The 20,181-nt window shown below is 37.1% G+C and overlaps 1 protein-coding gene across 1 annotated transcript in view; it reads right to left on the bottom strand.

Moving 5' to 3' along the window:
* TECPR2 (tectonin beta-propeller repeat containing 2) overlaps nt 1–20,181 on the bottom strand; it is a 49,224-nt gene that overhangs the window by 12,084 nt on the left and 16,959 nt on the right. The window contains exons 11-17 of the mRNA XM_026680187.2: nt 18,669–18,842; nt 16,463–16,643; nt 14,874–15,015; nt 11,478–11,718; nt 10,512–10,601; nt 7,399–7,632; nt 891–1,039 (exon numbers count right to left, since the gene is read on the bottom strand). Of these exons, the coding sequence (XP_026535972.2) occupies nt 891–1,039; nt 7,399–7,632; nt 10,512–10,601; nt 11,478–11,718; nt 14,874–15,015; nt 16,463–16,643; nt 18,669–18,842 (1,211 nt within the window). The remainder of the gene's footprint in view (nt 1–890; nt 1,040–7,398; nt 7,633–10,511; nt 10,602–11,477; nt 11,719–14,873; nt 15,016–16,462; nt 16,644–18,668; nt 18,843–20,181) is intronic.

Raw genomic sequence — 20,181 nt, 5'->3', positions numbered from 1 at the left:
GTTCCATTTGGGCCTCCACAGATCTCACCCAAAATGGAGCTTCTGAGGGGTTGATCCAGCCCTCCGTTCATCCCTCAGTGGACCTCCCCTGGCCCATTGCAGGCTGAAATGGAGCTTCCGGGGAACAGATCTGCGCAGCTCAGAGGCTGGAGACTGCTTGCTAGATCTTCACAAGGTAAATGACCCGGCGCAGCAGGTTGGAGTGGGAACCAATTGTGGGGAGCATGAGGTATTTTAGTGGGTCGGGGCCTTGGGTGGTCTTAGGCAGATGGGCTGTTCCATCAGTAGACCATCCCCATGGCCTTCCCCACCTTGAAATACCTCATGTGCATTTAACAAGCCTTGTATCCGATTAGGAAATGTGTGGGCAAAAGGAGGAAGTGATCCCGTTTAAGGTATGAGATTCACTCCCACGAATCCTCAGGTTACAAATGGAATGGGCAGGCTCCATTCCATTCAAAACTCAAGGACTACTATATTGATGGTCAAGCTTCAAGAAATTTTAGTTGTTATGTCACAATCTGTGCTGCATTCCCATCACCAGGCTAGTTAAAAAAACAAATGTAAAAATTCATCAAATTTCCATATGCAAACCAGGGCATTCACAAACCACACTTCACATTCTTGAAGCATTTTGTTCTTCAACACAGAAAAATCACATGTATATGAATATACTTGGACCTTGAAATGTGAAAGTCAAGCAGAATATCACACTAAGTGTTCCAACCCAACTCCATTCTGACAGTGTGTCTATTCAACAGAATTTCTAAGCTCACAACTTTAATCTTCTTTAACATCTTTAGATCCATAACGTAGAGAAATGCAAGACCCTTTCAACAAAATACAAAAAAATGACTCGTTGAAAGTTGAAAGAAATGTGGTTATTTTACCTGGATGGGAGGCTCAATCATTATCCATGCAGGCAGCATCAAATTTGGATTCAGAGGCTGAGTTCCAACTCTGAAATAAATCCCACCACAGCTGTCACAGGCCCAGATGTGCTGATTTCCACATGCTAAGCTTATAAGTTTTACAGCACCTAAATAGAAATGGGGGATTTCAGTTAGTTAGGCTCTTCAACTGTGATTTATGACACCAATTAGATTTAACTTACACATTTATTGTATTCTGCCCTATTCCAGACTAATAATTTCAGGTGACTGGAGATAAAATACTCTTCTCCAGTATGCTATGGCCAATTTAACATACAGTGAAAAAAGGAATCTAAGCACACCTTTCCTGTCATCAAAAATAATTTGGCCATCAGACTTGTTAAGCAAATAAGTCCCTACTGCCAAAAACCAGTGCTTTTAATGTGCTCTCAAAATGCCAAATGTGCCTACCAGGCCCAACTCCTATATTGAGTTATCTAGAATGAACCCTTCTGCCTTCTTTTGACATTCTTTCCACATACAGAACCTGGAGGGAGAGGGGGGCAATTGCTTTACTATTTGCTTTACTGAAGAGGTTTCTATACTTGCAAAGGAATTCTCACATGAAATTCTCTTTCACTGCCAATAATAGATAAGCTTACATTCCATTTCAGATTACCTTTACAATCTGAATTACAGTGTAATTAGAAAGCAAGTATGTGACTTTCGGGACTATTATTAACATGCCTTTTTAATGTAGAAACTCCTGTTTATTGAAGAATCTTAGGGTAATAGAACATGCAATGTAAAGGAACACAATTTGTTGCATAATTAAGAGATACAAGTTTTCACATGAACTCAAGTGAACTCCCTCTGGAAGACAGCTAAGTTTACAAAGTCTATAAATATATTTTAATGTTTCACATTAAATAATGGCTAGCAAATAATGGCTGCTGATGCGATCTATGGGATAAATATCTCAAGATTAGTTACTTTTTCATTTCCAGTATACTAAGCTAATAAGAACCGCTTATCCTAAAGAGCTATAGGATTCACAGGGCATGTACTGCATTTTTAGTTTCATTAAAACAATAGCATCAACATTTTGCTGCTTTCTCTAAGAGTGAAATAGAAAATATAATGATGCAAAATAACTCTTCCCAGTTGTTCGTTAATCTTCCAATAACCAAATACCTGTTTCTAGAAATGTCAGCCTTAGTGATTCTTTGTTCTTTAAAAGTCATCACTATTGCATTCCTTTTTAAGAAACTGAACTATTTATTTTTAAGAAACTCAAGCAGTATTTCGCATAACCTTTTCAAATATGGCAGTATGCAGGAAATGAAATCCCACCTTAATGGCTTTTCCTCAACAACTGAGTTAAATGCTATCCACCGATGGTTGAGCTGACAGAAAGGTATGGCTGCCATAGATGATACCTTACGTGCCTCTGCTCTGTTTTATGTATTATGTGAAAAATAGCATCAGGTTATAAGAAGAGACAACTTCCTGAGTGGAAATTTTGAAGACATTCAGTTCCTTACACAAGAAACCAATCGACTATGAAGCTAAACAAGCTCTACCAAACCAAATGGCAAGAATTCCTCTAGGTCAGTTTTTCTCAACCTTGGCAACTTTAATGTGTGTATATTTCAACTCCCAGAACTCCACATCCAGCATAATTAAAGTTGCCAAGATTGAGAAAAACTCATCACAAAAAATATGTAAATAAATTGCCTATTCTTGTGGTGTGGGTGTGGGTGGGTGGGTGTACATATATGTATATATTAGACCAAGGAAAGAAGAGTGCCACATCAAACAACTAAGTGGAAGAATGAAATATTCTAGCTACATGGCTAAAGATAAAGTCTTAAAATGAATTTATCAAAACTGGATTCAAATCAAATCAAATAAAAAGGATATGAAATCTTCGCCTATTTCTTTATAATCTCTTAAGTTCTGCCTTTATTTCAATATTGTTATACAACACCTAATCAGTCAAAAATAATTTAAAAACATTAGGATAAATTTTGTATTGATCTAACTTTCAGCAGAGCTATTAAAAATCACTTCATTGCTTGATGGACAGTTGATGGTTTTGATCTAAAAATGCCAAGATTTTTGGAACAGAGTCACATATCATCTCCTCTGCATTATTGGGGAGTTATTTACACACACACCACAATTTGATTTCCAAATATATACTTATTGTAGAATATTTTCAGCTTCTATTCTCACTCCAATTTTGGGTGTTTCTCTTACAAAAACTGATGTGAATTATTCATCCAGATAATCATATGTTTCTGCTAGCCAGCACATTGCCAAAGTCCATTTGACTTTATTGCAGAAATTCTAAATATAACAGAGCAGGTTTAATTAAGTCACATGCTATGATGACTATTCAAGTACACGAAGAACTGCCTGAACAGAATTGAAATTTTAAAATCCATTGATCCACTATGCTAATTCTCTAACACCTAATGTGATTGAACCAGAAATGTTTTCTTGATATTAAACTAGAAAACTTTTTCAGAAAAAAAAGGTAAATGGTCATCTTTTATATAAAATGATAGACAAGCACAGAGATAATGCTGGGCAGTGAATATCAATATTAAAATGAACTATGAATCTTGATGATACTTCTTGAATCAGTTGAAGTGTTAACGAGTAAACACTCGCTGTGTTAGAGATGGGCTCCAAGGGAAATGATATCCAGAACCTTTATTTGCTTCGACAATGTTATTCCTGCATTATTTATTTTATTTATTTATTTATTTGATTTGCCAATTGTTTACAAGATAATAAGTATAAGTGTATACATAGTTGTGAATACATGAAATGGGTACATATAAGAAAAATAAAAGAAGAATAAGAGAAACAATAGGACAGGGACGGTAGGCACGTTGGTGCGCTTATGCACGCCCCCTACAGACCTCTTAGGAAAGGGGTGAGGTCAATAGTAGACAGTCTAAGGTTAAAGTTTTTGGGGTTTGGGGAAGAAACTACAGAGTCGGGTAGAGTATTCCAGACATTGACCACTCTATTGCTGAAGTCGTATTTCCTGCAATCAAGTTTGGTGCGGTTTACTTTGAGTTTGTATCTATTGTGTGCTCTTGTGTTGTTATGGTTGAAGCTGAAGTATTCATTGACAGGAAGGACATTGCAATGTATGATTTTATATACCATGCTTAAATCAGACCGAAGACGGCGTAATTCAAGGTTTTCTAGTTCTAGAATTTCAAGTCTGGTGGCATAAGGTATTCTACAACGAGTAGAGGAGTGGAGAACTCTTCTTGTGAAATATTTCTGGACTTTCTCAATTGTGCTAATATCAGATATGTAATGTGGGTTCCAGACTGATGAACTGTATTCGGTATTGGTCTAGCAAATGTTTTGTATGCTCTGGTTAGTAGTGTGATATTACCAGAGAAAAAGCTACGTAGGATTAGGTTAACAACTCTTAATGCCTTTTTGGCTATGTAGTTGCAGTGGGCTCTAGCACTTAGATCATTAGAGGTGAGTATTCCAAGGTCCTTTACAGAGCTTGGGTCATCAACAAGATCTTGACTATTCAGCTTGTATTTTATTTTCTGATTTTTTTGCCAATATGTAAGACAGAGCATTTATTTGTTGAGATTTGAAGTTGCCATTTGTTTGACCATTCTGATACATAGTCAAGATCTTTTTGTAGGGTAGCAGTATTGTCTGTGGTATTGAACAGCTTTACATCATCAGCGAAAAGAACGCATAGTGCTCTTAATATGATCACAGAGGTCATTTATGTAGAGTATGAAGAGAGTTGGTCCTAGAACACTGCCTTGGGGGACACCACTATTGACAGGTACAGAATTTGATAGGACGCTCCCAATTTTGACCATTTGTTGTCTGTTTGCCAGGAATGCTTCTATCCAGTTATTCAGTTGTCCAGAGATACCATAGGATTTTATTTTTAGGAGTAGTTTGTCGTGTACCACTGAATCAAAGGCTTTACAGAAGTCTATGTAGATTGCGTCTATTGCTTTGCCCTGGTCGAGTTGTGTCGTCCATATGTTTTTGCAGTGTAAGAGTTGCAGATTACAGGATAGTTTTTTCTGAAACCAAATTGTTTATTGGAGAGTAGGTTGTTTGTCTCTAAGTGGAGGATGATGGATTGGTTAATAATTGATTCCATGACTTTACAGGTGACACAGCATAAGGAGATTGGTCTGTAATTTTCAACTAGGCTTGGGTCTCCCTTTTTGAAGATGGGGATGACTGTGGCTTGTGACCATAGGTTAGGCAAGGAGCTGGTCCTGAAAGATTTTTCAAAGATTATGCTTAGAGGTTTGGCTATGGCAGTGGATAGCTTTTTTTAAGAAGTAGGCACATATTCCATCCGGTCCAATAGATAGAGATGGTTTTAGATTGCGTAGTGCTTTTCAACATTGTCTTCTGTAAAATCGATATGTATTAGATTGTTGTTATCTGTGGTACGGCTAGGAAATACTGGGCATGATCCATTGCTGTTTACAAATACTGAGCCGAAGAATGTGTTAAAGAGGTTGGCTTTAATGGTGTCGTCGTTGCAGTCTTTACCATCAGGTCCTATCAAGGGTGGGATGGACCTTGAGTCTTTTAGTTTGTTGTTTAAAAATTGTAAAAAGCACGGGTGGAATTGGTGCTTAGAAGGTTTTCCTCTTGTTTAATGTGATAATTGGTGCATTCGGTCTTTATCTGGTGGCATAAATTTTTGTATCGGCTTTTGAAATTGGCAACGTGACCAGATTTGTTTTTCAGCCAGAGTGATCTCTTTTTGGATTGAAGTTTCCTTATTGTTATGGGTAATCTGCTTTTTGTTTTGTTTTGGGAGTTGTTGTTGGTACATATAGTTTGATGACTCTTTTGACTTCAAGTAAAAATATGTTGTAATGGTCTTCAACAGTATTGCATCCAGTGAATAGAGATTGCCAATCAAGGGATGAGAGATGGTTGTCTATAAGATCATAGTTGCCTTTTTGAAGTTACAATTGGGGATTACATCATTGTGGTGATTTTTGTGTGGGCGTATGTTGAGACAAAAGTCAATCATATTGTGGTCACTGCTGGAAAAGGGTTCTTTAGTTTGTATTCCGTAAATTAAATTCAAACTATTGCAGAAGATGAGATCGAGGCAGTTGTTTAGTCTAGTGTTGTTGGTTACTAGTTGTTCCAGTCCCAGATTTGTAATAGCATTGTAGAAGGTTGTGTGTATGATTTCAGTTGTACATTCATTTAGGGTCCAGTCAATATGAGGTAGATTGAAATCACCAAGAAAGATAAAAGGGTATGGGCAGGATGCAGCCCATGTTAGTAATGTATTTAGCTTGTTTACATGTTCGATGTCATAATCAGGTGCTCTGTAACATAGTAAGAATCGAATTGTGATATTTAAGGATAGTTCACAGATGATGGTCTCAGGAAGAGCAAGCTCCTGGGTAACTTGGATATTTTTAGATGTAAGGACTTTTTATAGAAGATAGCAACACCACCTCCTCTACAATTTCACGATCTGATCGGTAAACATGATAGTCCTTACTGTGGTAATGGAGTCAGGGAGAGATGCATTGAGCCATGTTTCACAGACAAATATAATGTCGAATTTAGCCATATTTAGTAGGAGGAAAAATTCAGGTATTTTATTCACGAGGCTTCTTGCATTGAGTAGTTTGCATTTAAGGCCAGTAGTAGTTGGAATTGAGGTAGTTAGGGGCGTGCATGCCTAGTCTTGGGTGATGGTGGATCGGTTGAGGTAGGGTTGTGGTTGAGGGTTAAAGCTGAGTTGCGGGTTGTGTGGCTTACTTTTGATACAGTCAGCATGGTAGTCAATGTACAGGTTATCTCCCTACTCCTCTAGTCTAAGTAAAAGGTAACAGGGAATCTCTACATTTCGGGGCTTTTCCATTGATTCATCGAGTTCCACTCCAGTGTGCAACTGGGATTTTGAAATATCTCCACGTACACCTGTGTTTTGGTGGTTAATGGCTACTAGTGGAAGGGAAAGAGACGGTGACAAAGAAAAGAGTCCACTGAAAAAAGATACCATGATACTTACATTACAATCAGATTTCAACTACATATTTTAGGCAGCAAAAACAATAACTCAATAATCATACCCAAAACAGGACGTAACTTGTTGCCGTGACATCATCATCCTGCTTCCTGAAATCATTCTCTTATAAAACACAACTGGTTGTCTAGTTCATTGTCATATCCTTTTTCTGTAGCCAGTACAATAGGAATTTCAAAAACTGTTGCGATCATTTATCTACATTTTACTTACTTATTTGTTTATTTCTATCCCGCCCTTATTATTTTTACAAAAAACTCAAGGAGACAAACATATCCAACACATCTTTCTCCTATTTTACCCACAACTATTTAAATTATTATCATTACATTTCATACATCAGAACAATTCTGTGTGTGAACTCTTATTAATTATACAGAGAAAAGAATCTAATTATCTGCAATTCAGCTAAGAATTTTCTAAAGCTACAATTAGATTTACCTAATTGAGTAAGGTCCAGTTTGGTCCAGTGCATTCCTGTTGGGCAATTTGGTGAAAGTGTCCTTATGAAGACCTGCCCCAGATTATTCAAGCTCCAAATTGCATCCCGGCAAGCTGAATAATATACCATTTCATTATCAGAAGGAAGCTGAACTGTTGAAGGATGGAACTGAGGATTCTGATCACCAACACAAAACAGATCCTTGCTATTTTGGGACAACCATAAGAAACTTCCTGAAGGAAGGACAAAAATTATAAACTCTATATTCTTTAGAAACCTTTATAAAAATTAATCAGTATTTGTACATAAAGCTAAATCTGCATTCTAAGATTGCATTAATATAATTAGTATTATCTTCATAATGTAGTTAATTCACTTCACAAATACTTGGAAACCTGTTTAAATACATTATAAATTGTTTTAAAGTTATTCCTATATTCCATTAAAAAAAACAAGGCTAAGAAAGTATTTAAAAAAATATTCTTTCAGATCAGTGGCTGTTTTATCCTAGCATTCTCTTTTCCATAATAATTATATGTTTCTGGGAAACCAACAAGCAGAGCAAGAGTCAGTACAAACTGCTGATGTTGATCATATAAGAGAGGATTCATTTTAAATTTATAAAAATATATGCAAATGTTTCATTCCATGGTTTACCTTATATAAAAGCATTTATTTTATTTCTAATACTCAGGAAAATAACAAAAAATTAGTTAATTACCACAATACATTGGCACTGATCTAAAGTAAAACTGTTAATACTGAATGTGAAAAGAACAATCTTAGGCTATGCAGCACTGAGAAAAATAGAGCAATATATAGGAGTTTCCGGTTTGTCGGCTTCGCGGCGGTAGGGATTCGCGGGCTGCGCGATCCTGCCGCGCTAGCCGTTTTTAGGAGCTCCGACCCGGACGGGTGCGGAGCAAGGCTGCCCTGCAGGGGTAGCTGAAGGTAAGGGGATCCGGAGGAAGGGTCTGGGGTGTTGCAGACCCCTCCTGGCCGGCAGAACCCCTTTTACCAGGACGTGCAGCGGCGGTCGTAATGGCCGCCACAAAAGAAGTCGGCAGCGGGCAAGTATGCGCAGGAGGAAGAAGAGAAAGTTATTGAAAGTGAAAGTTCTTCTTGGTTGACCCAGGGCTTTGAGATTTATCTAATTTAATTCCTGGAAAAGATGGTTTTTGATGATTTTTTTCCACAAGAGAAAAAAAAGCGGCTATTTTGAGGTGCTGAAAGGAAAGTTTACTCTCCTCCCGCGGAATTAAGCCGGAAGGGAGAGGATAAAGAAAATATATAAATTTGGATCTTGTTGGAGGAGATGCCTTGAAGATTTGAGGACAGAAATATAATTTTAATAAGGCTTTAAAATATAGATTTGGACTCTTTTTTTTTTATTTGTTTGATACCACTCCTGGAAGAGGAAGGGGAATTTTGGCTTGCTTGGATTTATTGAGGATTGTGGATTTTGGGATTGTTTTACCTTTTTCTCGGAATATTTGGTTGGTGTAAGAAGAAAGAGGAATAAAGAAAAGAAAAGATTTATTTATAATGGCTTTCCCTTTTGAAGACCTGAGGATGAATATGAGCAAACAAAAGCAGCCTGCAAAGATGGTATGGAAAAAGCCTTTCTATTTCTAGAAATGGCGCTGGTCAATTACCAACAGACAATGGAACAGATGGAAACAGAAGAAGAACAACAAGGAAGAGGCGAAGACGCCATCTGTATTGAATCCCAAAACTTATCTAAGGAAGAAGGAAGGAAGAGAGCAAGGAAAATGAAGGACTTAAGATCTAAAAAAACATTTGAGAAAGAGAAAATATGATGCAAAGTAAATATAATGATAGCAAACAAGAGAAAAAGGGAACACAACAGAGAAGGGATCCCAGCAAGGCAGAGGTTAGAAGAAGAAGGGGGGTAGGAAGATTTGGTGGGGGAAGAAAAAAAAGGGAAAGGCGGAGAAAAGCCTCAAAGTTTTAAAATTGGATGGGAGAAGAGGAATTTTTTTTAGGGACAAAGGATGAAATATAAACTTCTGTAAGAAAGATTCTGCTAGGTACAGAAGATGGTATTGTAACATTTATATTTGAAATAGTAAATTAGAATGGTTTAAGAGTTAATAAGAAATTAAAATGTTGAAGTTTTTAATAATGATTGATTTTTAAAATGTAATAAAATATTGAAGGAAAGGAGGATACAATGTATTTAAACATTTTTGGTGGATAGAATGTACCAAGCAGAACCAAATTGGGTATTTGTTATGTTGAATGTTAATTTTACTAACTTAGGGGAGGATAGAAAGGCATCATACTCTGATTAGTGATTTCAGGAGAAATTCTTTTATTATAAGAAGAGATAGAGGGATAATGAATGGGCAAAAGATATAAATTTAATGATTTAATTAAGATGGATTAAATAAGATAGAATTGTGAAGAGTGATATGCGCTGCCCATGCAAAGAGAGGTAACTGGGGCCAAGGTACTTTACTAAAAGATTTTTTATGTTTGTTTGTGTTTGTTTGTGTTTTATGAGAATATTGGGGAAATTTTTGTAGAAAGACAGGAAAAGATTTAAATATGTAATGATTTGTTTGTTGTTGAAATTTTTAATAAAACTTGTTTTAAAAAAAAAAGAAAAAGAAAAATAGAGCAATATAAAAACTTGATATATCTATAAAACATGAGACTGAGGGTTATGCAGTTAAATATAGAGGTGGTAAGATATATAAAAAGTAAATGACAAATTCTCAACCTACAGTTTTACTTGATCATTTATTAAATATAATATATGGATTCCTAGTGAATCAATGGTTTAAAGGAACTGGCAAGGATGATCTTTGTAAGTTCTTAAATCAAAGTGCAAATTAAAGGCTCAGAGTAAGAGCACGAATTTCCAATTTTGCATTCACCTTCTTCTTGCTGTGTATTAATTAACTTAGAACTAAACAAGTTTTTAAATTACCCAGTTCCAATACTATTTTATGGATAAACAAAATGATAGCAAAGATCAATTTACATGTTTATCCTAGCAGAAACACATGAATATATTTTACACACACACACACACACGCACGCACAGACGCACACACGCACGCGGGTGATGGGATTTGTTTTTAACCTTCTTTTGTTGGAGCTGCAGAAGCTAACACAAAAGCCCATTTTGTAGCTGAAGCAGTGCCCCGAGGCACAACATTATTCCAATATGTACCTGAAAAAGAAAACAGGAAAACCATCAATATAAAAACAACCTCTGTCCCATGTCCCAGTAATGTCTGAACTACATTTTTGTTCTTTAGGTTTTTATTTTAAAGAAGAACATATTCTATATTCCTGGTTTCAATTTTCACTTTGATCTAATAATGACAATTATTAAGCATTCAGAGAAGAGGTTCCATTCATACTGAGATAGTCCAACCAGATAGGATTAATTGAACTACATATCATTGAAATAAAATATAGAATGGGGTTTCAGGTGAACTGAAAATGTCCTAGATAGGACTCAGTCACATACCTCTACCACTCACATCTTTTATACATTTTTAAATTTAAGATCTATAAACTCAATACAACATGCATACATTGCATTTGTTCTTGGTTTGAAGGCACATGATGTAGTGACCTCACTAAATCTAAGCAAGACTGGATCTGGCCAGTACCCAAACAAGTAAGTCTGCCTAGACATTCTTTGTAAGCTGCTTAGAAGATTCTGGAGGAACAAAATAATAAAAATGTTAATATTTAAAATAGAGATGGCAAAACTGTACACTAGGCCAGGGGAATATATGCCAGGAAGAAAGCATTAGACTCTGCATGCTTGGCTATGATACAATCAAATTCTACATGTTTGTTGATTCCCACATGCCTCTTCCATTCACAAATTGATATATGAGTTGGCAGCATTCATTATGCCCAGAAGTGACACAATGGACAAGATATTAACCACCACTGCTCAAAATAAATGTGTCCAGACACTTTCTACTTTGAAATAATTGGTAGAAATAAAATCATTGCTAAATGACTTTAGATGTGTATATACCAACAGGTTAAGTTTAAAAGTAACCTCAGCAACAAAAAATGCACTTGCCTATGAGGTTTCCCTTTGCTACATGAAATTCATTCTTCCCAGAGGAAATCCAAACACCGCTGCTATTGACTGCAAGTAGGCTTGGTTGACACTGAAGTTGTTGTGACCAGAAAGTTGTGCGCAGTTTGTCTGCCACTTTCTCAACAGGAGCCTGGGCTGCTGTTGCTACTGTTTGTGTTGCATGGATTATTGTCTGGAAAAGGCTGCACTGGTCAAACACAACATAATCAGTAATGCTTACCTGGGAGAGTAAAAGACATAAAAGGACTAATTTAGTTTCAGAGCACATTAAGCTCTCTCTTGATACATCACAGGAAAACTCCAACAAGAGGAACAACTTCTTTTCAACAGCATATAGCCTTTCATCATTCACATTTTCAAGAAACACCAATCTATTTCTTCATGTGGAGTTGGAAAAATTTCAGCTTTGTAACTATTCTATATATATTTTTTATTTGTTTGTTAAATTTATTTGTTGCCTTTGGGGGGCTATTCTAGGTGGCTTACAGTAAGAATAGAAAAATAATAGAAAGGAAGAAAAGGAAAGGAATGTAAACAGAGCAGAAATAAAATAATAGAACAATAAAATATAAACAATGAAAAAGAACAAAATGAAAATTCATCGATATAAATGAAAAGATGGATGGATGGATGGATGGATGGATGGAAAGCAAAATGTGGAGGGGGGAGTGGGAGGTGGAGTCTGCCATCAGTCCAGCAGGCAACTCCCACATGGAACTCCTCATTTGGTCCCCAGCCCAACCAGCAGAGCCCGGTCTTTAGGCTCTTGGGGAAGGATAGAAGGGTGGGGACAGATCTCACCTTAGAGGTAAGATGTTCCAAAGGGCATCATAATTTTGTAATTCTGAGAATAGACATGCAAAACTGTATCATTCAAAGTTCTGGAAGTCTTGCATGTGACTTATTTCAATTTCACACTTTGGAAGTAGGACAGTAAAAACTGCTGTAAGTTCTACAGTCAGCTAAGTGGTGCGTTAACAAGAACAATCAGTAGCTTGGAAATATCCCAGCTAATTTAATAGTCCCTTTAGAATAAAAGATATGCCATAAATATTCAACAAACTGGAAGCTGCATTAACAGCAAGCAGTCCAACATACCTGTTTTTAAAAAGGACAAATGAGAGGACAAAAATCCTGTTTTTGACAAGAATCCCTAGATAACCCAATGGGTCTAGCCAATTAGATGGAAAGTTTCCAAAAGATGTAGCCATCTTAAGCCATGGAAACCATCGAAAAAGTAAATGAGTGACAGAAATTAAGTTTAAGAGGCATTTCTCAACCTAGTAGCATCCACATGTCACAACATACATTACTGGCAGAAAATGAAATTAATTCATCTTTACGTTGATAAAGGCTATTCACAGAGAATGCTTCAATGTGAAATTAAATATTTAATTATCTGGGAAGGGGTTTCCTCAATTCAGTCTTGACTCCTGGTAAATATCTGAATAAGTCCCCACAGGTTTCTTGGCAAGATTTCAGAAGTGATTTGGCACTACCTGCTTTTGAGGGCTGAGGAAGAATGACTGGCCCAAGGTTCAAACCTAGCTGGCTTTGTGCCTAAACCAGGACTAGAATTCAGAGTCGCCTGGTTCCTAGCTACACCACTACACCAAAATGGGCCTTACTTTTTTTCCTTTTACTAAAGTCCAAATGCAAAGTTGCGGGAAACAGGAAATACCCTCTGAAAGATGCCTTGAATTCAAATCTTATTTTTCAGGAGCTACAGAAAAGGGCCTTCTTCTATGTGGCAAACATGGCAGTTATTTATTTGTCATGGCTGACAGCTTAACAGATTTAATAGATAATCAGAGTTGGAAGGGACTTTGTAGGTCATCTAGTCCAACCCCCACCCAAGCGGGAGACCCTACACCATTTCTGCCAAATGGCAGTCCAATCTCTTCTTGAAAGTCTCAAGTGATGATGCTCCCACACCTTCCGAGGGCAAGCTGTTCCATTGGTTGATTGTTCTCACTGTCAGAAAGTTTCTCCTTATTTCCAGGTTAAATCTCTCCTTGTTCAGTTTCCATCCAGTGTTCCTTGTCTGGCCTACAGGTGCTTTAGAAAATAGCTTGACCCCTTCCTCTCTGTGGAAGCCCCTCAAATATTGGAACACTGCTATCATGTCTCCGCTGGTCCTTCGCTTTACTAGACTAGCCAAGCCCAGTTCCTGCAACCGTTTGTTGTATGTTTTAGCCTCCAGTCCCCTAATCATCCTGGTTGCTCTTCTCTGTACTTTTTCTACAGTCTCAACATCTTTTTTATAATGTGGTGAACAAAACTGGATGCAGTACTCTAGGTGTGGTCTTACTAAGGCTTTATAGAGTGGTATTAGTACTTCCCTTGATCTTGATTGTATCCCTGTTAATGCAATTTAGGATTGCATTAGCTTTTTTGGCTGCTGCTGCACACTGCTGGCTCATATTTAGCTGGTTGTCCACTAAGACTCCAAGATCCCTCTCACAGTTACTGCTATTGAGCCTGGTTTCACCCAGTCTATATGTGTCCTTTTGGTTTTTCTTGTCTAAGTGTAGGACTTTACTTTTCTCAGTGTAGGACTTTACTTTTCTTGATTATCTTACATTTAGTAAATCTGTAAAGATGCACCTCTTTCACCAGACTTCGTTATAGAATTTCAGTATTTTATTATTTTAATCTACATTCTACATTGCTATGTTCTGCTTCATTTTACCTTTTTTAATAAGGTAAAATTGGTAAATTTTATACGGTAAAATTGCCAGAATATAGTGAAAGGGTATAATATAAATACGTTATTACATTGATCATTGTTATTGTTATTACAGCATTCTAATATATGTATTCCTCTATAACGTCTAAAGGAATGTTATCATTCTGAATGTGGCTACATTTTGCCTTACAATTTGTAAAATAAAGTTTATAATTATTAGTTTTGCCACAATGTTTATTTTCTGTCTGAGAATTGCATTCTTGTCCCTTTTTTGTTTTCTTTTTGAATTGTTCAATTAAAGTAATTAAACTTAGTGTTCAATTGAATGTTACCACTTTTCTCTTGGTAGAATATCAGGACTCCCTTCCCTCCCTTCCCTATCAGGGCTAGAGCTCCAGTTCCAGAATCGGATTATAGACATAATACAGATTTATAAGTAGTATCCCTACAAACAGAGAAACAAGACAACCAATGGGTATCTAGATTTAATTGATAAATGAAGCATGATTTCACCACTATCTTAAGAAGGCAAACTCTGGCACAGTATCATTTATGGGTGTTCCCCAAATCTTACGTCCTGTGATCTTCTGGCTAGGATTGAATTCAGGATATTATTAGGAATGCAAGTAAGAAATCGCCACCAAATAACCCCGCTTTCTACTGGAAGTAGAATAGGAAATGCCTACTTGCCACCAGTGGTTGTTGTCCCCTTGTGGCTTCTTTGAAACAACACCAGTTCTAAACCATAGATTTCCATGAATATCTAAAATCCAGATGGTCTGCTGGTCTCCAAGAGTAATACACACTGGCTCTAGACCTTGCATTTCACTGCAAAAGCAAGCAATACTTGTTTTTTTTTTTCTATTTATACAACCAATTCCTTAAGAACTTCTGTCAGTTTACAAGACTGAACATAACATCATTAAATTCAAAACACAAATATTGCTGTGTCCCTGTTACACTATCCTCCACAGTTTTAAAACTGTAAATATTTAATGCTAATTAAAAGTTCATTAGAAAAGCTAAATTTTAATAGCCTTTCTGAATCTCTTTAGGGAGAGTGCCATCTGGATCTCGGTGAGGCAGGGGGATATCTCCCAATATATATTTGAACAGTACCCAGAAGCCTATTGGAAGCCAACATGTTGGCTGTAAAGCTACTATTATGTGAATTAATGGATATCAACATTGACCATTGCAGCCTGCAACAATGGTAGATTCCAGACAGTTTTCCAGGGCATCCTAACATAAAATACATAAAATTGTAGTTGTGAGTTCTAGAGATGATTAGAATTGTTGCCAGGGCTTAATAACATTCTTACAGAAAATATTCCTTCCTCCTTTTAAAATAATACCAACCATACCGGAATTCCATTGAATTTCCATTCAATTTATTTACAATTCAATACATTAAATTCAAAATGGTATGGTATAATTTATTACTTTAGCCAATGGACACAACTTAATATTTGCAGATATATTTTACTGAAGAAAACGGAAACTTACATTCCACCGATATCAATGGACTATAACAATGATTGATCATGCCACTGCTCATTTTAAAGATATCCAAACACTACTTGGTGCAAATTAAATACTGCTAAATTTAAACATAATCTAAAAAGCTAATCAATTTGCCCAAGTCTTACAAAATCCAATAGAATAACCAAATATACAACTGTTAGCAGCCTATCATGAACAATTTGCAAAACTTAGACAGATAAGAGATTCTGGCTTTCCTTGGATCAGAATTGATCATTCACAGAAGGCCTAAAGACCTGGCTCTTCCCCCAAGCACAGAGCTAGGATGAGGTTAAATCAGGTCAAGAATTTGTTTGGTCTAATGCCTGGTGGAAGGGTTGTTCTATTTTTATTCCATTTTTTAATTAGTTGTTGGGACCCAACATAGAAGCCCTATGTGAGATAGGCATTCATTAAGTTCTTTAAATAAACGAATGAATAAAATTATCTGGATCTAGAAGCCTAAGTATAAAACATGTATGCAATTCTGATTATTAATGTAATAATAATTGTGTATGATGAAAAAAGTATATGTTAAATTGTATAACTTAATGGACATTCTTTCCTTCTTTTGCCAGGTTTCAAAACATTTACCATTTAACCAAAAAAAAAAAACAATAAAGCCTGATGTCCTGGTTGGGAAACTCTCTTCCCATGTGATGTAATATACGTTGTCTAAACACATGCAAGTCCAAACTGAGATGATGAAAATGCTGGTCCTTGCAAAATCAAGAACTATTACGAGACTGTTTACCTTATGGTATCACATTTCCAATGCTCTCCTTCAGGACAGAAACTGCTTACACCTTCACGAAAGAGAAGCACACGCTGCTCCGTTAGTGCCCAAATTATATTATTTCTGGCTGTAATCTGTGATAGTTGATATGGACAGTCTACTTTTACCGCCCTGGCACAGGGACGATCCACACTGAGGCCTTCAAATAAAATACAGAAAAGCAATATGTGCATCACTTGTTTAGTTTTTTAGTTTAGTTTTATTTCCTTTCTATATAATTTATAATCTAGTTAGAAAGATAAAGCTACCTCTGTTTTTGATATTATTGTATTTGACCTATACCCAAAGTATTTTCCTTTAACGTATTTCTCTCCTCTATGTAGCAATAATTCTTTTCTATTGTTATCCAGTTCATTCAGTTACTTAAGATTGTTTGAGAATCAATCTAATGGGAAAGTACTGCAGGATAAAACTAATATCTTTATAATTACCATTTACAAGGAAAGAAACATAGTTTTGGCCAGAATTAAAATGCAGTACCTATATTTTTAAAGCCCCAATCTTAAATTCCTAGGTTCCTCTTCAATGTGCTTTTTCTCACATCTGGATATATCATGCCCTGTTGAAAGTATACTTACCAAATATATTTCTATACAAATGCATACGCATGTTATACTTATATCTGTATCACAATTTTTAAACAGTATAGAGAAAGCAGGAAAGCAACATAACCTATTCCCATCAGCACGGCTACAAACTTCTAAGCAGCAGGAATTTATACTTAGGTAGGACTAAGATCTGGAAATATTTTGCCGCTAAATTTGGCCACTGTATGTGATCAAATATAATTACTGGACCACATATGTACTACCACAGCAGGGGCAAAATATATAATTCCTCTCTTAAATTTCATTGCAATCTTGGATAGAGTTTCCAACAGTGAGATTAAATTTCTCAGGGAGAGAGGAGGCATAGTTGGCCAGACATCTAAGAATTCCTGCAGGACAAAAACATACTGTATAACAAATCAAAATACTTGCTGTGAGAACCAGTAGTAGCTCACAGAAAAAGGCCAGCTATTCAATCATTACAGCCATATTTTTTTAACATATTTTTTGTTATAATAAAGTACACACGTAAAGGCAAAATAATAATCAGCATGTTTTGAAATTCTAAAAATGCCAGAATTATTTTTTCTAATTAATAAGAGAAAAGTCTTTCTGATGTTAAATACAAAGAAAGCTTTGTATTTAACAACAGGATGACTTTTTTCTTACTGATTAGAAATTTAAAAAAAATATTTACACAGAAATTAGTTTCCCTCTTGGGGCTGAGTTTATTTATTTATTATTTCTATGGTTGCGCATTCAGATACAAATTCTTTCCACTGCTGAATTACGTATCATCAAAGCATGAAAAGTGTGAACACAAATAGATGCTTCCATGTATTTGCTTGTTCGTTAGTATGACACAACAGCATGAATACAATGGGCTGGTTGCAGGCTTGCTGAGAATGAAACTCTGTTAACTGGGAGGGGGGGGGGGGATTTGCTGATTCCCCTTTGTGTGTGAAGCCTTGTATGTTGCCTGAAAAGCCAGTCTACTAGGAAAAGGAATCTTACAGCATAGTGTGGCAGGTATGTTGATTCAAAACCACTGATTTCTCCATATTGTTATTTAATACTAAGGCAGTTTAAACATTTTCCTAAATAAATAAATAATGCTCTGTCTTACCATTCAGCAGAAATCTTTGTTGGATTAATCATTTGACAGACAAAACATTTTAAAAGGACTCCTTCCATTGTAGACCAGCACGTTTGAATTTCAAGCCAATAACCCCATAAAGGATTTTAAACTATTTGACATAATTAAATCAAACAGCATCAGGCAATTAATACTTTCTATCTGGTTTTAGTTTCCAAAACTCTCTTTCAGGGAACAATTTTATTAGTTTTAATATTTTTACATTAATTTGTAACAACATTGCGTAGAGTGTTTTAGGGTGTAGTACAAACGAGCACAACCTAGCCATCACGCCATAACAGAGTTGCAACAGTGTAATCAACCCATTGTAGGAGAAGATTCATGATGGCAACAAAACTTCTTCCAAGAAAAACTTGGAATTTTCACTGAAAAACCTCCACTAATTTTTGAAGCATTCTCTCAGGATGTAATTTAGTAAGCAGATAATTCCAGAAGAAAAATAAAAAACTATCTTAGGTACCTGTCTGTAGATACAGATCACCATTTGTTCGAATTATCCAGGCTGTATCATCACTCAAGGATACAAATGCTGCTTGAGGTAAAGCTTCATACCAGTGACGTTTTCCTCTGATAGTTACTTTACCACAAGCAAAAGCTTTATTGGTTTTTTGCTCGATCTTCCATAAAAGAGTCCCTATGGAAGAAAGCTCACATAAATAAAATTATTCACAAAAGATCACCTTTAAATCTAATGAATTTGTTGTTTGGTAGCAGCAACTATTTTAAAGTCTAAGACAGTTTTCATCAACCTGGGGATGGTCTGACCACCATAGTGGTGGAAACAAGGAGATGGGAGTATGGAAATGACATTCCATGCATTACTGTGGAATGCAGTAATTTATGAAGGATACATCCACGGTTAGGTTCTTTAGAGGAACCGTCACAAGATAGTTGTAGTTTTAAAAATCCAACTCAAAACATGAAAAATGCCAGCTCAAGGTAAGCATTCTTCTCAAGTGTTAGGCCAATGAATAAAATCGTCCTGCAAGTATTCTTTATAGCAGGGGTCCTCAACCACCGGGCCATGGACCAGTCCCGGTCCGTGGAGCACTCTGTACCGGGCAAAGAAATTTTTTTAAAAAAAATGGCGGCTTTCTTCGCCTTCGGTGAATGCTGCTGGGATCGGGATCAAGGACACAAATGAAAGAAGGGGAGGGAGGAAGCAACTGAAGCCTGTCCTGCTTTCTGGCTCAGCGGCCGGTTTCCTCCCGCCTCGTTCCTCTCTCAGTCGCTCTCTCGCTGCTCCACCAGCCCAGGAAGAAGCTGCTTCAAAGAAGCCGGGGGTGGTGGCACTCTGCTCTGTCGCCGCAGCTCCTCCGAAGCGCCGTTCACCCCCACCCGCCATCGCCAGCATGCGGTCAATTCAGTGCCCCGTTCTGCCTGTCTGGTTGTTTGGGAGCAGCTTCGCTGAGAATAATAACTATTCGCCTCTTTTATCAGCGAAGCTGCTCCAAACGAAGAAGGCAGGCAGGCAGACAGAACGGAGCACTGTGGATTGAACCGTGCGTGGGCGGCGGGTGGGGGTAAACGGGCGCTTCGGAGGAGCTGCGGCGACAGGAAAAGCCACCACCCCCGGCTTTTGAAGCAGTTTCTTCCTGGGCTGGTGGAGCAGCGAGAGAGCGACTGAGAGAGGAACGAGGCAGACACCTGAGGGAGGGAGGGAGACACCTGAGGGATGGGGCTGAGGGAGGCAGGGCCGAGGCTCCTGACTTGGTGAGTTTGCTGGCAGATCGTTTTATTACCTGACTAGGTAACAACATCAGATGTTACCTAGTCAGGTAATGAAACGTCTGCAAGCAAACTCACCAAACTCGACTCTCCCCGGTCCTTGAAAAAGTGTTTGTGCTTGAAACTGGTCCCTGGTACAAAAAAGGTTGGGGACCACTGCTTTATAGGACAACCACTGCAAATAAGACATCTCTCTGGTGATTCTTATTTTCAAAATTCAATGTCAAGGAAAGTCCAATATAATG

This window comes from Notechis scutatus, chromosome 1 (assembly GCF_049901735.1).
Source record: "Notechis scutatus isolate UNSWTSFEM ecotype Mainland chromosome 1, rNotScu1.2, whole genome shotgun sequence".
Taxonomy (NCBI): domain Eukaryota; kingdom Metazoa; phylum Chordata; class Lepidosauria; order Squamata; family Elapidae; genus Notechis; species Notechis scutatus.
This window is presented reverse-complemented; position numbering and strand designations above follow the sequence as displayed.